General features: G+C 35.0%; 1 protein-coding gene across 1 annotated transcript in view; it reads left to right on the top strand.

Annotated features, from left to right (window-relative positions):
- Positions 1 to 25,233, top strand: part of LOC110452344 (transmembrane and TPR repeat-containing protein 2-like) — a 71,969-nt gene that overhangs the window by 9,604 nt on the left and 37,132 nt on the right. Inside the window, exon 2 of the mRNA XM_021500802.1 lies at positions 21,007 to 21,580. Within this exon, the coding sequence (XP_021356477.1) occupies positions 21,007 to 21,580 (574 nt within the window). The remainder of the gene's footprint in view (positions 1 to 21,006; positions 21,581 to 25,233) is intronic.

The raw sequence follows: 25,233 nt of genomic DNA, 5'->3' as shown, positions 1-25,233 counted from the left end.
TAAGTGACCATTTTATGGGATGTTATTGGAAACAGATCAAGTGTACATATATATCATTATAGTTTGTTTTCTTATGTTCTTTCATGGTATTGCCATCACTGTTGATATCTCCATTGCGATGTTAATGAAAGTAATAATGCACCAAGTGGCTATTATGAACTTGGGTAAGTCAGTACATTAAAGGTTATTATTTCTTCTGGTGAATTTTATTTCAACAGGAGGGATAAATAGCGGTAAAGGGTAAAATGCATTGAATAATAATTTTTTATTGAGATATCATATTGAATATATGATTAGATATCCTGTCAGATAGGGCTATATAGCTTAACTTGAGTAGGAAAACTTTATAATGGGTTTATAGGTGCAATGCAAACAAATAATTTCATGGACGGCCTTGAATGTTTTCCTGGTTTAGGACTTCAGGTATATATTGGTTCCACGGAGCTCCTTGTATACATTCCTGGCTGATTGAGGGGTCTTTGTACTGTTGGTACCCCGTCACACACTTCTATACACAAATCCCCAGCTCTGTGGGTAGGTAGTTGGGTCATTCTTAATTTTAATACAAATATATTATAGACGGCCGATTGTCACTCATGCAGATAGAGCACATGCTGTTTCAATTAATGGAATTTTGCTTTTAATCATAAAATGCTTTTAGACTGGAATAAAAGAGCCTATTCAGCACAGGGAGACACCCGGGTATGAAAAGAGAATCTCAACAGGGTATGGATAGTACATCCTATCTTCGGGACAAACACGACGGCTGTCCTCAAACGACCAGCATTTAAACCCTTTAAATATCACCTGTTCTGCTCTGATTTGTATATATATATATGTATGACTTCCCGTTCAGATCACTGAACATACTTATTAACTTTAAAAGAAAATATCAAGATATTATTTTTCAAGTGAAACATTTTAAAGGTATATATAATGCTTACCTGTTGGTTGTATCAGTGTTTCTGTGTTAAAGATATTTGTGTTTATTGGTGTTCCAGCTTTAGGGCTTGTAAAGGGACACAGTATGTTACCAGCTTTCGTAAATCGTGTACAAAACATATTTATCTATGAGTGTCATCTGTAACATGTAACGACAAACGTTTCATATTTATTCATTCATGCATGTAAGAATAATTTTTTGTGGAAATATGTATTATCTCATTCCATTAAATCGTTCGTATTATTAATATATAAAATACATCATATAGTGATATACCCTGTATTGTTGTGATAACTTTCGAGTAAAATCAATTTGTCAGGACAAATTGCATTCTTATTTTCTGGCCACGAATTGACCTTCAGCCATTGAAGAGAATACTATGTTGCATTTTATATCAGACATAAGCTAAGCTTTGATTTAATTTAATCTATTTTTTTTTTACATATTTTACATATGAGGTTTACAGTAACTTTGTTTGCACAAATAAAGATTTTGCTTTTAGAAATAAGTTGGTGCAGTGAAAAAAGGTATACTAGTTGAAAAATATGAACTCTTAAGTATTTTACAACAATTATGAAACATGTTATTCCAACTTGATCAATCTTGTTGGCCTGGATGAAATTAAGTGTGTAGATCGAGGGACTTCATGTGAGAGGAAAACTTGAGGACCTGGAGAAAACTCAAGTGGTTGGGCGTATAACCCAATACTTTCTCCCCTCCGACAGGGAATCCAGCCCAGGCCGTCTAGATGATAGGCGAGTACGTTATCCACAACGCCACTCAGCCACCTAGTTACTTTAAAATTAAAATAAATAAATAAATATACAACATTTGATATAGCGCCCTATCTAGCTAACATAAGCCACTCTAAAGCGCTTTACAGTACATAGATATACAATTTTATGCAGTCAATACAATTAGCATATATATTAATTAATACAATATTGAGGAATTCGCAGGAGCTGCCATATCAGGCGCTAACTACTAGTCCTATGCCACCTGGCTTACATCTCCCTATGTGTGTATGCAAGTGTGTGTGCTGGAGATGTATTGTGTTAAATACTTCAAACTTTTGCTTATGGCGAAATTGTTTTTCCCTCAGGAATCATTGCAGCAGGAATATTGAACTCTGTAACAGATTTTGCTTATTACAATTTTTTTAGTTCTGTTGTTCATTACAGTAATATATTCTACAGAACAACTGAATTTAATTCTAAAGACTCAATCTCTCAATTGTTCATAATTATTAACATATTAAGAGTAGAAATAATTTTACCTGAATTCTTAAGACTTGATTTTCTGAGGTTATCATAGGTAATATAACTATTATATTCTTCATTTGTTGGTAAATGAAATTCCAATAATTTTCACAAAGGATGGTATTTTGACAGTTGGACGACATGAATAATTATTATACTTTTCATGATATTGATGCAAAATTGGCATATGGCTGTGAAGAGAGTTTTCCATTAAATGCAGTTTAGTATGCAAATTATGTACGCACGATGGCGGTAATATTCTAATATGGTAGCATGTGAATGTGGCCTGATATTTATGAAGAGATAAACACCTGCATTATTCACCATGTGTGCCATTGTTTAATTTTTAAATGCAAATCGTCAGGGATATGTAAATGTGTATTTAGGTAACAAAATTCAAAATCCAGCAAACTTAGAATTGTCTGTGTGTTGAACTTTCCGGGGTTGTCAAACGAATAAATCTGATTGAACAAAGGTAGTTTAAGGGAAAAACTGTTAAATGTGAAAAAATATTTTGAAGGATGGAAATTATTTCCATTGAAATGGTATGAAATTGATGAAATTCTATGGTTGTGAATATTTTTATCACTTAAATCCAGCAATGTCACTAATATTAACAAGAAGACCAAAAACAGTGGGGTTTTTTGACATACATAAATGTATATATTCGAGAAAAAATCTGTTTAACCTCAACATATTGTTAACACAATATCAGTTTTTAATGCATAATTATAGCTTTCCCAGCTGTTTGATATTTAAATGAGGCAAGTTGATATTCTAACCCGAGGGATGCTCTGACAGATCTCTTGCATTTTATGGAGGAACAATTTACATAATTTACATATTTTGGAACAGAAACTTAAGAGTACCTATGAGGCATTGTGGAGAGAAACATAAAGCTTGCTCTGGGGCATTGCAGGAAATCTTTATAACTGATTTAACATTAAGTATTCGTGTCTGTAAAATTTCAATTTTTAACGTCGGTTCCTTTCGTCTTGCATATCTTCAGACTGTTTCCCGTAAGTGTTCTTGAACATGTAGACTAGCTAGTCTTTAATCACATAGAACGAATCTTCAGTGTATAACCTAGTGAATTATACGCAGAATAATATTAAGATCGAGATAATTTATAAACCAATAACTGGATAAAAAACATGAGCTCTGTTAATAATAAGCCATTAACCAAAAGTATTACAAGTGGGAAAGGATGGAAGATTCTTTCATCTTCGGTTTTGTTTTGCTGACTTATAAACTAACTGTACATGTTTATATTTCCCCCATATCTTCCTGTTTCTTTTAATCTGCTCCAGGAATCCTTGGTTACTATCAGAGTGTACTAGCTAATGACTGAATTGGCTCTGGGTTCCATATGTATCCCATCACTGTATTGTAATGTCGACAGCTACAAATCGGCTGTTGGTGTTATTCCACATAAACTAGTCCCTAATCCAGGCATTGGTTCACATGGTGTTATAGTGGCAGGGAAATATTCATGATAAATTATGAGTTTACAACTAGACACAAGTTTCTATTCTATAAGAGGTTTATGATACAATTAAAACGTTGACTAATTTCCAGATAAACATTAAACTTTTATGACTTTTAAAAAACATTTATGACATATATTTTGTTGTTCTAATTTTTTATTCTACAATATTTTAACAGGACATGCCATGGAATATACTACTTGGATATGAAACTTTAATGAGACTTTTATGTTTGTTGATGAAGAATTATGTATCTGGTCACACATCTGATTCGTGTCTAGGAGAACAATGTGACATATACATTCAATACAAAGACAAACCTACCAGACTGATGGGTAGATTATAAGTTTTTTGTAAAGAATCAATGTGACCCGGCCTAATTGTATCATGAATCAACAAGCATCAACCATTTAATTATCCCAGTTGCTGTTAGGGTAAGGACACACATTTGGAAAAATGTTTTCAGCATGACTCTTTAACTCATTCACCCCTGAAGACACATTTGAACTCTTCAAATGCAAAGGTTGGAATAGTCCATTATGAAATTTCAGGGGTGAATGAGTTAAACTGATCAGAGTGTGGAAATTTTTATATTGGTAACTAGTGGTCTCGAAATCTTTAAGTACTCGCGAATGGATATTTTCACACTAATTTTCTCACTGCGATAAATGTTAGCATTTTCACACCATGAAAATTACCAATTTTACAGTATTTTGGAATTAATTTTCATCATTTAACCAAAAATTGAGATAGATTTTTGCATGGCTTAACATAATAATATACACAATACAATCTGTTCAGTATTATATGCACTCTGCTATAAATGGTGTGGTGATCGATTGCTAGAGTTCCTTGGTTGACCCCTCCCCCACCCACCCCTTGAGTATTTACACAGATGCAGTGACATTCTCTGTTCCTCAGCCCACCCTCAGGGCTTATAAATAAAAATAGCAGTACTGGCTAGTGTTCCTGGGTCCCAATAGTGTTTATTTACACAATAGCAGTGATGGCCAGTGATTCTCAGAAGCCCCCTCCTCCTCTTTATATTATTTTCACAGTAGCACAGAAGCAATGATGGCTGTCCCAGTAGTATTTAAACAGTAGTGGTGACATCTACCTGGATCTCCGGCCCATAATCACCCTGTGGTGGTCAATCGATGGGGACTGAATCACATGCTACTCTGGATCACACACAGGGACATAAATCTACTGGTTCAATACTGGTCTGACCAGTGAGACACCTGACTGAGGGTTTCATCCCTACATGAAGGAGACATTGGAGGATTTATAACCCAGATATTCTGTAGTGATTCAGTTTTGTTATGTATTTAAATATCAATGGTATGGATTCCTGTCCATATTGTGGATGAGAGGGTATGGATTGGGGATATATGGGGATGAACATCTATTGTAGTGTAATTACCTATGACAGGATTCTCTTCCCGTATGTGTGGGATGAGGTAGGGATTTAGGATATATAGTAAGAGGCATAACTAGAGTTTAGGTAATACTACTAGGTAATAATTCTTTTATAGCATTAATATTAGGTAACATCACCTATGACAAGATTCTATTCCCATACTTGTGGGATGAGGTGGGGATTTAGGATATATGTAAGAGGCATAACTAGAGTTAAGGTAATACTACTAGGTAATAATTCTTTTATAGCATTAATATTAGGTATAACATCACCTATGACAAGATTCTATTCCCATACTTGTGGGATGAGGTGGGGATTTAGGATATATGTAAGAGGCATAACTAGAGTTTAGGTAATACTACTAGGTAATAATTCTTTTATAGCATTATTAGGCAACATCAACTATGACTAGACTCTATTCCCATACTTGTGGGATGAGGTAGGGATTTAGGATATATGGAAGAGGCACAATTGAGAGCCTATTATAGAATTAGGTAATGCTACCCATGACATGATTTTCTTCCCTTACTTTGTAAAGGTGAGGGGGGGGGTATAGGGATATGTAGGAAGGAGAATTATAAGGAGAATCATGGTTAAGGTGTGCATCCATTCCACGGTGGCTATACAGTTTTCTGTCCATATTGAGGGTGACAGGACGCGTTGGGGTTATATGGGATAGTTATGGCCTAGAGGCTTGAATGCATGCAAAGGTCCCTTTTAATGGCTGTCCATATTTGGAGATAGAGGGGGAGATTAGAATTATATGTGAAAATTTATTGCCTTGAAGCACATCCACTGATACTAAGATCAATGTCTATGGCAGAGTTTTCTTCTCTTCCTATGAGGGGCTTGGATTGGTAGATACAGTCGGGAATTATGACAGCAGGGGTATAATTGGGCTTGGGTTTTCACCTCATACGGGGAAGAGGGGATTAGGGGCATTGAAAGGGAGCATGGAGTGATAAAAAGGGTATTAGGCATGTCGGGCAGGGGGGAGGGGGGGGGGGGAGTTGTCAAGTGGCGGAAGTGGATAATGTTGGGTTTCTCCCGGTACTGAAGTTTCCTCCCATATTAAACCCCCTGCAGTGATCAATATAAAGAAAACAAAACATAGTTTCGTAATCGTTGTAAATTAAATAAAGTTTATATTGATATGTATTATATTGGGGATATGTGGTCCTGGTATGAGTTTAGGCCTAGGTTGAAAAGTCTTATGATTTATGGTAAGATATTCTCCCTTCACTGAAGTGATAGGTGCAGGATTTAGGATATATGGGGGCAATATGACTCAGACTCATCCACTGGTCTTGTACTGAAGTGCCAATGACAGGGTTTTCCTTCCATTGTGTGGTTGGGAGATGGAGATTTATGTATGATGATTATGACACAAAGGGTCACTAAGTCATAGAGTGAGGTATACCTATGGAAGCCTTTTATTCCCATACTCCAGGCTTAACTCATTCATCCCTGAAATTTCATAATGAACTATTCAAACCTTTGAATTGGAAGAGTTCAAATATGTCTTCAGGGGTAAACGAGTGAAAGAGATCCTAACTGTGGACTGGTTATCTATCAGTCAGGGTGTGGGAGGAGGAGTGAAAACACAAAGAGTCAATAAACACGGAACAAGTTTTCACTATTGTATTGGTCAGACACCCCTCTTGACCACTTGCTCGGAATAGTTTGACCCCAAGGAAACAGCTGCTGTCCTATCATGATATTGACTACTGGTCAATGGTTGATCCTGAAAGGAAATGTGATTTATGTATAAGTAATCAAAACCTTTATTGAGCCTTTCTGGAATGGTTGAGGGATACAAAACAATTTAAAATATAAAACTTAGGGCTGATCCATGACAATCTAAAGAGGAATAAATTACCTTGTTTGAAGGAAATTTTTGTGTAGCTAGTAATACTGTTAACACTCTCTCACAGCTATGTGTATACATTTTTAATCATAAAAGCACAACAATTTTGATTTATAATAATCATATTTCTGTTTGAAATAATTTTTGGTAGAAAAAGTCAGTTTTGAGATTCAAATGAAATTATAATATTAGTAATAACGTAGATAAGAAAGTGATATGTATATTTTCATATTGCATGACTTAATTTTAAGATACAAATTATGCTCAAATTTCTCCGATTCATGTGCAGTGTATTACATTATGAAATTGTTTATATTTATATGAAAGCCATAAATGTTACAGAAATGTTGCCATTTCTGACATTTAATGCGCAATAAAACTGTTTATCGTGTCGTGTTGGTAACTGTGATTGCAGTGATGTATGACCATATTTTTAATATTTGTTGAAGAACACGATTCTGTGCAGAGAATGATGACAACATTTAAACACTTCATTAAATTTATGAATATTCATGAGACTTCTTGATGTATAAATGACACATTCAAATCATTCTTAAAAAGTACACCTGCAGGTTTGGTAATTAAAACATCAAAACCAAACCAAAATTTAAAAAATTAAGTTTATATTTAATAATTACTCTTTTTGCTTGAACAAGTATCTTTGTCCTAAAAGTGCCTTGACCGATTCCAAGCACTACGTGTTGTACAGATCTTTCTCGAAGAGAAAAGTTTGACTTGGGTATCAATATTTATTTAACAACAATTACGAAACAAGTTATTTCAACTTATATTAATCACTCTTGTTGGCCCGGTTGTTAGTGTGTGGGGGGCTCTGAGTCTGGGAGGAAACTGGAGTACCCGGAGAAAAACCCACGTGGTCGGGTGGGTGACCCCAACCTTTTCATGTCCGATCGGGGAATCGAACCCCAGGCGCCTTGGTGAAAGGCAAGTGCGCTTTCCACTGCACCATCTGACTTTGGTTTACTTGCACATTAACCTTTCAGCAAAGAACATGAAAGAAGTGCATTTATTTTAACTTTCTTTTTCACAAGAACACCTACATAGGGATTCAGTACCTAGACCTGTTGATGATAAAGCAGTTATTCACTGTGCTACCTGACATGATGTCATGATCAGTTACGTCATATTTATCTGTAACGTAATTTCAGAGAGAATGATTTAAATATATTTCAACACCCTAAAAAGGCTTGAAAACTAGGACTACCTTTGTAAGAATATAGAGGAAATAAGTTTGAACAGAAAAGTAAACCTTCAAGGCCTGCATGTAGAAAGCTTAGCTCGAAATTTTAACATGAAGAGAGCTGAAGTTTTAAACTTTTTAATGTTTTAAAGAAAGATACATTTTCTGCCCTAGAAAACCTTAAGGAAGTTGACAGGTACAAGTGTCCTTTGATCCTTTGACATGCTGACCTTTGACCTGAATTTATCCGAATGTTGTGGTCTCTCCATGAGGGGCCTGTGTAGACTGCCATGTCATAGCTTCCCTGGATAGGCAAATTAATCCGCCAGGTATTACCGTTTGACCTTTCGAATCTGACTTTTGTTTCAAGGACAACTTTCAATGTTTGCAGAGTTTAAACACAGGGTTCAAATAATAGGGCTATCACGTTTTAATTGAAACTAAAGGAAAACTTGTCTGTCTCCGGCTTATTTTAAACATGTATTCACATCCATTTCTCCTGTATACGTTTAGCAAACATATTTGTAATAGGGTCGTTTATACATTGTTTGTACTACTAAGGTTTAAATGTTAGGAATCAAATATTGTCTAAACAGGAACATCCTTAAGTCTTTGTCAATTACAAAGTAGAGATTTTAGTAAGAGATTCATGTGTGTTCTGATCATAAAACTCCTATGTCTATCTCGTCTCTGTTGAAATCTTGTGGGTTTGTGCTGACTAATAAAAATTAAATTGAAATTACAGACAGCTATCTTCACTCATTTCTCAAAATTACCGGGACATTATGATGATATTGCTTTTCCAAAATTTAAAAATTGGAACAATTTTAAAGTCTAATGGTTATATATTACTGGCAATGTTGCATGACTTCATGAAAAATCATGGTTCTTGATCCTATTTCATTTTATTTAATCATTCGGAACCACTATAAGTTCTAAGATTAAATGAAGATGTGCATAATACTGTTTGAAAATTTACTTTACCTTTGACAAAATGGGTAATTTATTATGTTATACAGTGTAAGACTTTTCAAGTCGTTACATTTAAAAGGATTTCTGGAGTTGTTAAAATAGACTCTGTTCAGTGGTGTGATTAAATATGATATCAGATAAATTTATAAGAATTTTTGTGGTTTTAATTGAATTTAATTGTCAAGATAAAACAACATCATGACAAATAAAAATGAGAAAAAAACTACATCTGAGTTGTGTAAAAGTTTTGGAATTTTTGTGTGATTTCTCATAATCCTGTTTGAAGTAGATTTTGACAAGATAGAGCATGTTTAAATTTATAAACATTTGGAAGACTCCCATACGGCAACATGTTTTTGATGTTCCAAACTTTTATTATGCCTAGTTCATGGACATTGAGATGTTGTTCAAATTTTTAAAAGTTCAGCTTGAGCAGTGAAATTTCAAGATAAATATGAATCTTTCTGACTTTTTATATGTAGTCATAAGAACATAAAATTGATGGATGATAATGTAAAACCACTGAATGTATAGACCTAACTGCTCTCTATGATAGATACCTGGGGTAATAGAATACACCAGAGTAAGAAAGATAGAGGATTCACTTTAATGGGAAATTACAAATAGAATTTATAAACAAGAGAATTACAGAGAATTACAGTCTATCACAATAAAAGTACAATAACACTTTGTGATGTAAATATACACATTTATTTTAGACTACATTTTTAAGTAACTGGGTTTCATACTTTCATAATTATATAAATGTTCAGAATATGCATTTCAATCCATAAATGAATAGCAATTAACTGGAAACATAAAGTGCATTTTGTCAGAATTTGTCATTTCAACTTGCCATTCATATTAAGTTCTATAATAAATGCATGGAAAATGAAAGCACTTCAGAACTCAAATATGCATGTTCCAGGTTAGCTTCAAGTGGTTAGTTGTGACGTCATTTGATAAGTAATGACATTATGTGTGACATTGAAGTTCAATTTAATTTCTTTTCAACATGTGACATATAGCATATTATGTATATAAAGATTTGACAGCTACTCACTTGCATACCTGTCAGGGACTTGCAGTTGATTTAATTAATTTTGACATCATATTTTGATATATGAATATTAATTTTTCATTTAAGGTACATTTGATCAACACTACTTTTTGTAGCATTTCTTTATAATACTGGTTCTTTATAATATAATTTCTGCTACAATAAGTCTTGATGTCAACATTTTTGTTTAAAAATCTAATAAAGGAATCAATAGGATTGTTTACAATATGAACAACAGGTTTAAAAGAAAAAGACTGCACCATTCAATAAAGAAATCTTATAGTATATGATAATTTGTTCTGATGATTAAACATTTTACCAGATAAGAGAATACAGATTCAAGAATATAGAACTACCACGAATCCCAAGCCAAACATCTGCGTTTCCCATTACATCTTTAATGAAGATGCACTTTTATACTGGCGGTGTTCTGAGGTGGTAATGGGACTTTTGAATCATGAATGAGGTTGTAATCAAATTAGGTACAATCTGTGCCCGAGACCAAGGGAGATAATTGGAAACTACAGCATTAAAATGTTTTAAATTTCATCTTGACAGATAATTAGAAAACTTCACATTTGAATTTCTGTATTTTGTCATGTGATAAGGACATTTTCTCTCTTTCTGGAGATAAGACTTGGAAATATGTTTTCAGATTACTCTTCTATTGATTTTATACGTATTCGAAGCGAGACTATAACTTCGTTTAGGTGGTAGCACTCGAGGGTCGTGTTGTGTGTCCTGATGTCATACAAACACAATTCGTCAATTGCATTTCCCTTTATTGGACGTGATTATTTTTCCATTAGCATGTTGACTAAAATGCCAGTGGAATATTAGGCCTATTGAAATATTTATGCTGCGAATCCCTTGATGCCTTGTAACATGACAAGTGGATGAAACATATGTTGTCATCGCACACTGGTGTTTGTACAGGTGCTGCATGTGCATGGCACAATTGCCCACGGGGCAGGCGCCTAAGGGCCATCGATAGAGACATACGAGGTTGTTGACGATGCCTAGTTGACATTATCGTAGCTGTGCAGCATATAATGTCGTCAACGGGATAAAGCTCAGGAGAGACTGTTATGTTTTCAGGAATCTGCTGTAATTTGTACACTATAGGGGACAATTGTACCATCACCATCCGAACCTGGTAAAGCTGTCTGGAACCAAGCTCTTGTTTTATTAAGTGAGAACTCATGTTAATGAAAATAATTACCATTCTACAAAAGTTGATGGTCACTAAAACATATGCTTTGCTGTATCTTTATCAAATGTTGAAAATTCATCATATACCCTGGTAACAGTTTTGCCAGAAAAGTTGCCACAAAATTTTGGTTTTGATGACCATATATGGCTAAAGGCCCACAGCCTACCCAGAGAGCCAACAGGAAACAGACTGTCTTGCAGCTGTATAGCTTCAGTTTCATGATACGTACACTGAAGATTTTTCCTTATAATTTCACTTTCCCATAGTAAAAGCATTAAGTTAATGGAAAATATTACGGACCTCAGGTTACTTACTTGCATGATACACGTTGTACAGTTACAATTCCTCGGTCTTCTGCATATTCAATTCATTTTTAAGTTTTGAAAATCGTTGATTTATAAGCATTGATTTTATAAGCATTCAGTTGACATTCATAGGCAATATTGAATGCCAACTGGACAAAGGTGAATTCAATGAAGCACACTAGCGCTTCATGTTGGATTTGCCTTTGTCCAGTTGGAATTCATTTTGCCTATGAATGCCAACTGAAAGCAGTTCAATACTTATATTTACCATTTTTGGAAACTGTTAATCTTCTAAAAATATATCAATTACACATGTTATTTTTCAGCATTTAGTTAAAATAATGCATGTATCGTGTATGCTTGTTCAATGAATAGAGCAGCCATCGCCCAGGGAGGGTCTGTGGTATCCAACGTAACAATTATGACCTCAACAATCGGTCCATGGCATTCATAGCCTATATGAATGCCAAATGAATTGGGTAGAGTTATATTTAAGTTGCAATGCCATAGGGTGGTAAATATTTCATCATGAATTATTAAAATGTACAGTCAAAGTGAGTAATCAAAATGTTTATGTTACAGTCTTCACTTCAAATACAGTGTTTGTCTCTGGAAATTTTCTTGGTTCCAAAATTTCTGTTTTACACATGTGTAATACAATATAACACAGAGAAATAGCAAAAGCTGAATTTTATGCACTTAATGTAAATTTTTAGATTTGTAAATTTTGAGGGAAAGTTGAAAAGGTCAGGAAGGGCAACTTGTGATAGACACAACATTAGACAAAAAATCAAAATAGTTACTTTCGTCATTAAAAAAGACCTACTCCAAACACTACTTGATAAATGTAAAATTGTGAAGCATTGTAGTGGTTATTAGTTAATTGAGTCATAGCTGAAGGAACTAACCCTTTATTTTTAAGATTTGGTGCATGGCAACATACCGCAATACCATGGATCTAAGCTTTAAGTTTGGCATATGTTTTCTGTAGATAAGTTGATTGCGGATACTTAAACCATTTTATGGTGGTGTAACAAAATTAAACTCTTTACAACCTACATCATATGTATTATCTCTCTAATTCCTTCTGTTATAACTTCATTAGCTTATCATATTTATTGTTTGATATGCCCAGGGGGGCCAACCCATACATGTATAATCTCTAATATAACTCAAAGTGTACAGTACTACAGGACAATGAAACAGCATTTGTCAGGATTTCTACAGAACCTCCGTATATATAAAGGCGGACTTATTACTGGACAATGATGTAACAGTTGTTTGGTGTTTGGCAGTCAATATTGGTGGGCTTATTACCGAACAACAAAATAACATTGGTTAGTATTTCTAATGAGCTGCAATAGATATGGGTGGGCTTATTACAAAGCATGGTCTAAATGTTGTATAAATTCAATAATGACGTCTTTAAAGTCAAATGTTGAATTCTTATTTTTTTTAAATAAAAAGTATTTCAAGATTTATGGTTATTTTGAATCCAATGATCGATGTATTAATTTAGAGTTTTAATGCTGAGGAAACATCCCAGATTCAGAACGAACCTAACAATATCAGTAATTAAAAGGTAGCTTCATGCAACAGAGTCTTGAATTAAACGCTGCAGGTTGTGACAATACCTTGCATTGTTTACTGCCGTTTTAATTACCCAATAGATTAGCCACTGATCCATATGGACCAGACATCGTGCACATGCCAGTTTTCCGTACTTTTGTTAGCTTAACAAATCAAAAATTGAAATTTTGATATGAAATTACTTCCGAAATTATAAAGATGAAGGTAATTACAATTTGAGTTGGTTGTCTTCACAGGATCATGTTGAGCCCTTGTGATGTCTTTTTAGTTACGAACTGCAAAAATTTTTGGGAATTTGAAAGCTAAAAAACGTTACGTGATCTGATAAGGCTTTGTGGAGCTCGACTTGAATGAGTCTGTCACAGTATTGTAGACAATGCAATACCTCTACAGGGATTTCATTAACAACGTAATTACCATTTTAAGGCAGAGTGAATTTCTCTGACAATTATGTGCATGATATCTGATTGGAACAAATTCCATTTAAGGTTGCTGATACCCCCAGTCACTCACTTCAGCATATCAAAATAAAGTCTATATTAGCAGCCATCGACATTGTGACTCTAGTTTGGAAGACAAGATTAATTCTTTGCCCTATTTGGTTGTTTTGGGGGATGACTGACAGGAAATGGGATGAACGTGAAGAGTCTGATAATATTGGTTTTTGGCAAATCCTTTTCTAATGTCAACCAGTGAACCCAGATTGAATGACCAGTACAAACAGTCTTTCGACCCAGACTCAATGACTGTGGTACCAAGACAAACATTGTTGAGATACAGACTTTAGGTCTTCACCTAAAAAACCCGGGAACATGGCCCGAGGTGAAGTGGATCTAAGACGGTGTTGACACAAGTCAGCCATGTTTGTATGGTATAAGATTGCTGGAGGATAACAAACATCCAAACACGACTCTGTGTAAAGGGGTTGGCCATCTTTGCGTAGGGGCCTTGTGTATCATTTATGTCTATATACACTGGGGCAGACACATTCCTGAAGGGGCTATATAGAGGTCTCCGACCAAGCATCCTCTTTACAGGGCTGGACGTTTGTATGAAAATATATTCAGGATAGACTTCTTGTCTGTATCTAGATATCTACATAAATAGTATAGCTAGAGGTCCAAGGGTTCATTAGCGATATAGCAGTGGGTTTTTAAATAAAGCGAAAGAATAATTTGAAGGGTTTTAAAAGCAAACAGGATATGTTTGCAGCTTAAAGCTCTTCAGACTGTCAAACATATCATCATTCTAAATTGATTGTTGTTCAGGGAAAGGATGTTGTTGGCCATAATGTAGAGGGGATCATTATTTTTTGTATTAAAATAGTTCCGAGATGACTTCTTGGTTAAGTTGCTGGAACGTATTACTTGTTATGTGCAAGATTTAATATTTGGAAGTCATTTCCAAATCTTCGGGAAATATCATCAGTGACCTGAAGATTTCCCCAAAGCCACTGTTTGCATGCTATAGACTGTGAGGTTATTAGTAAAACGCTGATACTAGAGATGATTGTCTGTAAATTGAGATTTAAAATGAGGCAATAGATTGTCTAATCAATGTTAATCAGCACTGGTGAGCTGCATTCTTGTTGGCTATACAGGAAACAAACTGCATGATGCACTGCTGTCGATATTTGTTTATACCGGTATTGTTGTTTTACATGTGTCACGGGCCCCTGCGTTCGTGGTTCTTCAAAAGCTTGTAAGTGAATGTTTCTTGACACATTTACCCTTTCACCACTGTAGACCATAATAGACTCATCCATATCAATGAATGGTAGAGTCTACTCAGGTTACATAGGGGTGAAAAGGTTAATGGCTCTTGAATGAATAGTTCTTGATGCAGGGGCTTGAGATATGTTTGATGAAACAGGCCCAGAAGTATATGTTTTATAACACAGGCTTCTGAGTATCTGCACTGGTATTTGTTTTATGACACAGGCCATTGAGTGAACAACTCTTTATACAGCAGCTGCACTTCCTCACAGGACACTGTACCTTTTCCCAGGTGAATGGTTCGTGGTACACAGCTGAATACTTTGTTCTTTGTAAATTCTTCTTGACACAGGCCCCTGTGTACAATTGCGCCAGGTGAATTCTTTCAGGCACTTTTCCCAGAGTGAATTCTTCTCGACTCAGGCCCCTGTGTATATTATTCCAAGTGAATGACTCAGATTTAGATCTATTGAGTAAATTCTTCTTGACATATGCCCGTCTTGTTATAGGGTCCAGATTAAGGAACGTTTTGATGACTTGTGCCCGGAGTTAATATCTACAGGTCAGGCATTGAGACCGAGTAATGTGATTGCTGGTCTGCACACTGTATCAAGGGAAAGGTGCATCACTAGTTGTCAAGGGTTGGAGTAACAGGAGTTGCTGGGAATCTTAGTCTAGAGGGTTTACAAATCTCATACCAAATACTTCAGATTTCCATGTCACTGTTACATCTAGACCAGAATTTAGTTTTTATCTCCATTGCTAGAATTTCAGACAAATACTTATAGCTACTACATGTATATGTACATCTTGTACATTACACATTAAACCTTGAAGACAGGTGCTTTGTTCATACAAATTATATATTTAAAAAGAAACATGAAATCCCACCTCTTTTTTTTTTTACTGTATACAGTTTTTTTGTGTTAATGTATAAATCATTTTCTGTATATTCATACAAATCACTAGATCCTGGGTTTGAATCCCTGTGGCAGAGAAGTTATTTGTAAAAGGAAATACAATGAATATGTATGTGTGTATATAACTCTTTGTTATATACATAAAATGAAAGTAAATTGGCAAACAACTCCAAATCAGAAAAATGTCAAACAAATTGGATGTGTTCTTCATTGGAGATACAACACACACCTGGGCACCTCACCCCTCACCTGCATGTGGTTGTTTGGGCAATTCCACTGCATCCCTGCCATATTCATATTTCCAGGGCATTGGAACATACAGGGTAGACAATTTTATATAAATAATATGTGAATAATAAATATACATTCTAAATGTAGGCAATCTCACTTCAGAGGTTAAGAGTGTTATGTACCTGTCAGGTAAAAGTGAACTTCACCCGTGTGTTTAAAGATTTTAAGGTCAGCAGTGCATCAAGTTTACCATGACTGGGTTACACTATTCAGTCTTTAATTGACACTATTAGCTGCTCGGTATCCTAGCTTTAGTGGAGAAAAAATCTTTTTAAGTAGCTTATTTATACATAAGGTGCACTGACGTTTCTCATGACCTCTGACCTATTGGAGACTTTTTGCATACTCACCTGAACCAAGTTTTCTGTAGCAATCTACAAAATTACTGAAGTCAAAGTTTAAAAAAATCGTTATTTGGAAAATTTATACGGAAAAAAAATTCAATATAAATTTTGTGTGAATATAATCGAATGGCGACCGCTTTGAATTCAATATTTACTCCCCCCCTCCCCCGAACGATGAAAAAACGTCAGAGATTTAAAATCTACCTGAACCAGTGTTACCTAGCTAATGAAACTTGTTAGGAATAGCTCGCCAGGTTATAATCTTGTACACCTGTGGTAAGTGATCAGGGACAGTAATATATTGAACCTGTGCTCCTACAGTCAGCCTGGCCCCGTATAGATTTTATAAAGGCGAGTTGTGTAACATCTACCATGTTGACACAAGGTTTCCGTTTCAATGGTGTTTCCCTTTGTGGTTGAGTTTCAAGCAGTTTTTCAATAAACTCAATACCAAACAAGGTATTCCTGTGTATGCTTTTGTACTCTATTCTATCGGCAATGTGACCCTGGGTCATTCATTAAAATGAAGCTTAATACATCAGGTTTCTAGATATCAACACGCCTGCTTTGTAATATTTAATTTTACAAAATTGCTCTGGTAGTGAGCACAATCTTCAAAGACTTCGACATATTTATTCTTGCGTGTATATAGGTCACTTGCATCATCATAAAGTTAGCTAACATGTTCAGAAGAAATTTTATTTAGCAAAGAACATTAAATTGCAAAAAAATAAGTAGCTGATGGGTGCTTGAAAGATTTCTGAGTGAGCCAGAGTTTACCTTTGTCATATAAGCTTAACGAGGCACTAACCAAGGTTTGTTCAGTACTGTATTTGAATATAATTGAATTTCAATGTGAATACATACTATCAACCTGTGTTCTCCTATCTACATCAGTTTTGTGAAAGGTTGATATTCAGTTTTTGAAATAAGATTTATATTGACATATTTTATTGCGGAACAGGTATCATTCACAAAAGCATAAAAGGGGTATAGTTTGGACCCTTTATGATTTCAGGAATGGTGGGTGCTAATTATTACAAATATGGCACTGGTCTTGTATAAAAATTCAAATTTCAACTATATGCAAGGCTAGCAGCAAGGAGAGAAGTTCTTGTTTCCAGAAATTACTTACATCATTAAAATCAAAGGGGATGGGATGGGGAATATAATATAAAATGTAGGCTAATGACAGGTAAATATGGAGATATTTATGCCCCCGTCATAAAATGGGGGGCATAAAGTGTTGCCCATGTCCGTCGCGTCCTATCCATGACTGGGGGCATTTATGTCTTACAGACATTTTCTAGTTTATTTATATATTAATACTAGAAATATACACATATGAATATTGTACATGTAGTCCCTGAAAAAGGGGTCAAAAATGAGTTCCGAGTTTATTCACTTATATTCCATGTTTTCTCTTGAGAGCAAAGGATCGTACCCCAACCACTCTATGTTATAAAATCCTTCCTATAAAGCACAACCAATTCCCTCGCTCTTTTCTTTTTAAAACTAGAGAAAACACTTGAATTTGAATGTAAGTTACATATATAGACCATGGTATTGACAGGTAATAGATTGATCATGATTTACCTTGTACTGAGTGATCATAGAGTGGGTGACGTGAGGTGGGGACGTTGGTGACATGGGGTGGAGACGGCCATTTACATCGTTAAGGTAAAGGGAGAATCACTATCACTTGGTTCCATCCTTTTAAATAACATATTCAAAAAGTCGGCTGATTTTACGGGAGATATTAACTTCTGTTAGGATCTGGTGACCAGAATGGGTCCCTAATTACGCCTCGTAATTACCCTGCGCTTTGTGTGGACGGCCTAGCATATGAAACCAGATACCATTGAATGAGGTGCAAGTAGTGCACTGGTAGATCACCATTAAAAATTAAGGTTTCCTGTGTTTCTAGAATCTCCCCTAATTGGGCTTGTCAGCGATGTTTAAGGTGCATTATAATTAATTTCATTTGTTAACAGGACCCATATCTCGACCCTGTGTATTTGTGTTGGGACCCTGGATGGATTTACAGCATGCATATTGGGTGCACAATATGATATAAATGGGATTATAATTTCCACCGCGACAACTGTTTGTTTAGTTGAGTTTGTCAACTGAAAAGTATAATCACCTCAGAATGAGTGTGCAGAGATAGCAAAGATTATATTAGATAATTAAAATTATCTACAGGGAAATATTTGTTGATCATTATCAGTGGGTAGATAGTATTTTATAAGGTTGTAAATTGATGTTGTGTCGGAATTGTTTTTAATGAATTTATGTAATTTTTATCCTAAATCAATATATATATATATAATTGCTCTAAAGGGACTTAAACAAGGGTCTTTCATTTATATACTGTAATAACATGAATGTGATCAAATGTATAGATATTTGAAAAGTACCTATCACGCTAGGACTGAGAAACAAACAAAAAATGGATTAAAAACTTGTATAAGAATTAAGCCAGTTTCACATTTTATATTATTGATAGATATTTCATTAGCATGATTATCAATGTAGACAATTTCATAATTTAATTGATGAAATTATTGGCACTTATCAAAATATAATCAATAAGATGTTGGAAGGTCAAAATCATTTTAACGATGGATGGTTATGAATGAATCAACGAAACATAGAAAATAATAATAAAGCTCTATAATAATTCTGAGGTCTAAAACTAAATAACATGATACGTCAAATGAATTTTTAAAACAACTTAAATATCACTTAAAAATTGAAATAGAAAAAAAGCTCCTTTAAATCCTCCGGATGACTGAATTTCAGAACTTTCACTAAATCTTCATTCCCTAAATTTTACGTTGGTAGAACTTCAGCATCTTTTGCCTCCATCATACATGTACATGTAGCTATAGATTTCATTTGTCTCTGAGTCTGTGGTTTATTTTTGTGCTTCTGCCAATTTTACGACAGCTCGGAGGTTGGAGTTGTGAATATTTACGAGGGATTACATTTATGATATGATATTGGTATAATTTATGACGAATTACAATTTCAAATTAGATGATGCGTCGTAGATACCTTTGTTGTTGAAACAATTTATTTCTGTCTGTCTCTAACGGTCAATGGTGGTCATGTATTTCACGGTGTCCCCTATTGAGGTTTGAGTGGATATGTTAATAATCTACATGGGATTAGGCATTTTATTACATACCAAATGCATCCTTTTCTCAATAAAAAACTAATTTATGGTGTTGAAAGGTACACCTGCTGTTGTGAATTTTGAAATTTTGCTTATTTTTCAACAGAAATTATAATTTATAATGGAAAAGTGTTGCCATTATGATTTATAAGTTTCTTTTTAAAGTGCTTGGAATTTTCTTGACATTTTATTCTTTTCTTTATGATATTTGTCTCCTCTGTCTTTGTTACACATTCTATATAAAATGTTTATTACTGTAAATCTTATTGGCTTTTCACAATGTATTGTCAAATCAGCCCCGCCCCATTTAGCCCCTGAGTCTGTTGTGAATATTTTGTAGGGCTAGCTATGATAAGAAATAGATATTTTCTCTGGTGTTAATACTAAATATATTTGATAAATGATAAATGATGAGCTTACAATAATAGATTTTAAAACCTCTTTAAATGAATCCGTGTGATGTGTGAACATCATTCTTTTCTTTGATGTAGTTGTTTCCCCTGTTTGAATTTTTGAGTTTTAGCCAGTCTTATATCATTCCATAGGTTTTGAGTTTCGCAGACATGAAGGGTTATAATAGTCTGGTCGTGTATTTTTCATTTTGAATAAAAAAATAACAAATGTCTTTTCAAAAGAATGTTTAGGTCATCAATGTTTTGAATATGCCTTTTGGATACTTTGCTATTCAATATAATGAATGTTGACGCTCACTGACAAATATTCATGTAACAAACCGACCAACATTCTGTAAGTCCGTGGGCTGATCAATAAAAATAATAAAATGGCAATTTTCCTCAGCATTTTTTACCACACAGCATTAGTACGGTCATTGATATAATGATAATTTGATAATAGCTTTCTATTTTGTGATCTTCATTAAAATGTGACTCAATGATAACATCTGTGAACACAAAAAGATTTTAATAATAGCAGTCTGTATATGATGTTTATAACATCATAATAGTTGAGCAGTGAACTGTTAAGTTACAGTGTACTAGCTTTCAGATTATTGCTGTATTGTCCAGTGATAGAGGGAAGGATTACTTACATATAGGTCCTTGTATGATGGTGTCTGTATAGATATCTTACAGATGTATGATTTCATCTCTCTTTTCAAATTCATGTAAAAATACATAAAATACTCATTGATTTGATGTAGTTACACAAATTGTGGAATATTCAAATTTTTGGGTAATAATTTGATAATCTTGTTATAACTGTTTTCTGTTCTTTTGTAGTCGTGCCATACAGAAAAACCAGGACCTACGTCCAGAGACTCCAATACTCAACGTGATCTACGACGACTTTTGGGGGACACCGTTGACGCACAGTGGGTCACACAAGTCATATCGGCCATTATGTGTCCTGTCTTTCCGTCTCAACTATTTTCTGGGCGAACTCAACCCCTGGGGTTATCACCTTGGAAATGTCCTGTTACATGTCGTAGTGACCGCAGTGTTCACACATTTTGCACGGATATTTCTCCGCCATACCGTGCCAACGATTGCGGCAGGACTGTTGTTCGCATGCCACCCGATCCATGTGGAGGCGGTGGCGGGTGTGGTGGGGCGGGCTGATGTGGGAGCCTGTCTATTCTTTCTGCTCGCCATCTTGGCTTATATCAAGTATGTCCACCAGCGGGAAGTGGGGAACGGCGGAGAGAAGTATGTGTGGTTTGGGTTAGTGGCTGTATTAACCACGGCCAGTATGTTGACTAAGGAACAAGGTGTAATGGTGATCGCAGTGTGTGCATCTTACGACTTGTTTATACATCATAAGGTCACGTTGCAGGATATCATCACGTTCAAATGGGTAAGTTATTCATTCTCGTCCATCATATACAGACACACATTCTGTCTCAACTATTCTCCCGCAAAAAAATACAAATCAAAACAACACTCACATTCAGATGGATAAATTCATCAAATACATTATCATACAACTATTTATGTAACCAGACTCGATTCATCAAGCAAAAAATAATCTATACAAACTAAATTCAACTCAAATTAGAATTATCAGAATCTCAATATTGTGAAAAGTTACGGAATATTACATTTCAACTTGAAATTAAATCTCCTTTTAATTTCAATTAAGTAAGGGGGGGGTCGGGGAGTGCAAATTTTTACAAGCAAAGAGAAATGGTTGCCTTTCAAAAAATACATGACTAATGAGATGTATTTCAAAACTGCAGGGTGGGTATTCATTTTGTAATAGAAAGATAGCATATTTTCTTATAGCATATTGAAATTTTGATTTTTTTTATTATTTAAAAAAATCAAAAATCTACATGAAATAAACAGTTAATTTAATCTGAAAACAAGTTGGAGAAAATGTGAATGTACCTGTGTTTGTAAAGTTTCCACAACAAAACTGAATTCTCTGTCATGAAAAAATCTTGAGTTGATGGTAACTGAATGCTTTCGTTTCACTCAACCAAAGATCATAAGGAGGAAAATCATCAGGGAGATTTACAGTTGACAATTTTGGTATTTCAAAAAAGAAATGTGAAACTGAACAAGCAAGAAAAAGGTATATTCCATAGGCTGAGCTTAGGGGCAAATCAATTGCTAACAAGTACACTTAACCAATGTCACTATCAAAGAATTGTAAAAATAAGGTATAAAAATGAAAGATGAATGCCTTGCCAAGGAAATCAATTGAAACCAGATTTTTAGGTCACCTGACCTATTGCTATCCGTTTTCGTCCGTCGTCGTCCGTCGTCCGTTAACATTTTACATTTCAAACTTAAAGTCAAGTTCTGCTGGGCCGCTTGAACTGAAAGTTGGTAGGAATGATCGTCTCATGGTCCTGACAAAGTTAAGTTAACATTATACTATTTTTTACTCAAATTGGTACATATTTCAACAACAAAAATAAATACTATAAACTCAGGTGACCGTTAAGGCCCATGGGCCTCTTGTTTTTTGTCAGTACTCAAATTTGCATTGTCTTCTATAGATACAACTGTGCAAGGGAGAAAACTCAAGTCGTACCTTGCTTTTATAACTTGTGCAGTGGTATTCCGTCTTTTCGTATTGCAGAGTTATCTGCTCTTGTGATCAGGTATATTGTTACGTCATTTGTTTGTGAGAGTATAATGTCATCAGTTTTTGAGAAAACGACGTAATTTTCTCACACAATCCAATGACGTAACAATCAATACCTGCATATGCTCACAAGAGAAGATAACTCTGCAATACGCAGACGGAATATGGTTTTAACCTTAAGGGTTTATCATATATGTAGAACTCTTTTATAAAGGAGATTATTTCACATTCAGATGGAAGGTATTTATCCTAATTTATATATTTTTGTAATATTCAACATAAAAAAATCCAGCAAAAATTTAATTGACACTAAGATTTAAAAAGATACAAATAATCGTTATAATTATAAGGCATATACAGTAACCCCAATTTTGAGAACTGGATTTGTATGGCACAGTGTTTTGAGGCCTTTGATTACAAATAAGATATTTAGGTAGTTTTAATCTTTTGAATTTTCCCTTGACATTGTGACCAGATTAGCAATACAAAATGTTTGTGGTTATTGGGTCTACCTAGTGTTAAAGGGTGCAGTACAGTTTAGGCTCTCGATTATCCAGGTGATTGAGGAGTAGTATGTCAAGTATGTGTGATATCCTCACTTGCACATGGTAAGCGGTAAATAAGGTTCAATTTAGATAGTGTGATGTTTATATTGCCACTAAGGGGCTGATAAAGCTGTGTTATATGGGGCTGTACAAGTCGTCCACCATTCACCCCTTATCTTGACTGACTGCCCTCTTATCCTGACCAAACACCTGTAACACATTGGTGTACAATGATATCGCATGCCATAATATACTCTAAAAACTCTTGTATTGAATAAGTTTTTTGTGTGATCATTCCTAGCTTCTTTGCTACAAAGTAAGATACTATCTGTCCACAGGGGTTTGTTACAAATGTCTGAAATACACATATGTATGTTTATGTGTGCTATGAGTATAGCATATGTGTACATTTCAGACATTTGTAACAAACCCCTGTGATCTGTCCTTGAAAACATGGGTATTCGACTATAGCCATATCCTGGCAGGTTTGTTTGGTTCCAGTTGGCCTCTGGATGTTTTCCTCTGTACATCTTGCTGAATTTATTTGAGTTAATTTGAAAAGGTCTTTTCAGAATTGATATAAGATGCATGTATGTACATCACAAATTGCGTAAAGCTGACAGAATTCTTTAAAGCTGACAGTGCCAACACCAGTAATAGTTTATTGTTAGTTTCGGCACACCCCTACAGTACGTGTACACGACCATCCTCTCCTGTTATGAAGGGCCCTGAACAGGCAAACACTTCACCACAACCCTCCAACATAAGCAAGTATTGTCATAAATTTCTGGAGTGCATCGCATCAAAGTGTAAATTTGGTCATAAATGTAATGTTAGGGCCTTGGCTCTACATAATGTAGTGTTATTATCGACATGCGCTTAAAACTATGAGAATAGACAGGTGGTCTCTTAGGGCAGGTGTTTCTGGGAGTGTGGGGGTCTCTTAGGAAATCTCGGAAAACATAGTCTTTTACTAGCTAGGTGGCCATTATTTCTAAGGAAAAATAGTCTTGTATGTGGTCAATTGGGATGATTTGGTTCAGTTTGGTTTGTTTTTGCTTTACATCCTATTAACATCTAGAGTAATCTAAGGCCAAGTCAAGGTTTGGTGCTGGAGGAAACTGGAGTACCTGGAGAAAAAAACACTGACCTGCGACCAGTACCTGGCAACTGCCCCACATAGGCCTTTATGTCTTTAGTGATTTTAGACGGTCAAACTCCTTCACCACTTGGTCACTGCAGCCCCCTGGTCTTTCAGGAGAGGTGGTTTCTTAAAACAGGCGTTCTCCCAGCAGGTTACTAGATATAAACTGTAGAATCTAAAGGCAAATGGGCCATGACAAGTGATTCTAGGTGATTTCTTAATCTTAAGACAAATTATCTCACAAGTCGTCTCTTAACATACATGGCCTCTCATTACAGGTGTCCCATGAAAGGTGTTGTCTCACGATCATGACAAGCGTTTCTCATTCCACAGTATTTGACACGATATTTATATTCAGTAGTCATATATATATCTGTTGGGATCTCCAGAATACTATCAGCTGGACCATTTTGTTTTGTAAAGAACGATATGTAATGATGAAAAAACTTTCATTTCTGTCCCAATCTTACAGATCAAACAATTTGTTCTTTAATTCTTCTTGAAACTTTTCTACTTATAGAACTAAACTGACAGGATAAGGCCCAAGTTCCCACAGCAAATTCAGTATTTAACAAGTTAAAATGTGTTGAATATGTTCTGTCCACTCTTCCAGGAGAAACAGATATTTCCCAAATCCCTTAAGTGTTTTGCATTATATGTGCATGACAGTCTCGTGCCGTACTGTAAACTTGCATAACCAGATGAGTTAAGAGATAGGATTTATT

This window comes from Mizuhopecten yessoensis, unplaced genomic scaffold (assembly GCF_002113885.1).
Source record: "Mizuhopecten yessoensis strain PY_sf001 unplaced genomic scaffold, ASM211388v2 scaffold6625, whole genome shotgun sequence".
NCBI classification, from domain to species: Eukaryota; Metazoa; Mollusca; class Bivalvia; order Pectinida; family Pectinidae; genus Mizuhopecten; species Mizuhopecten yessoensis.
The sequence above is the reverse complement of the archived record's forward strand: the minus strand, read 5'-3'. Positions and strand labels throughout refer to the sequence as shown.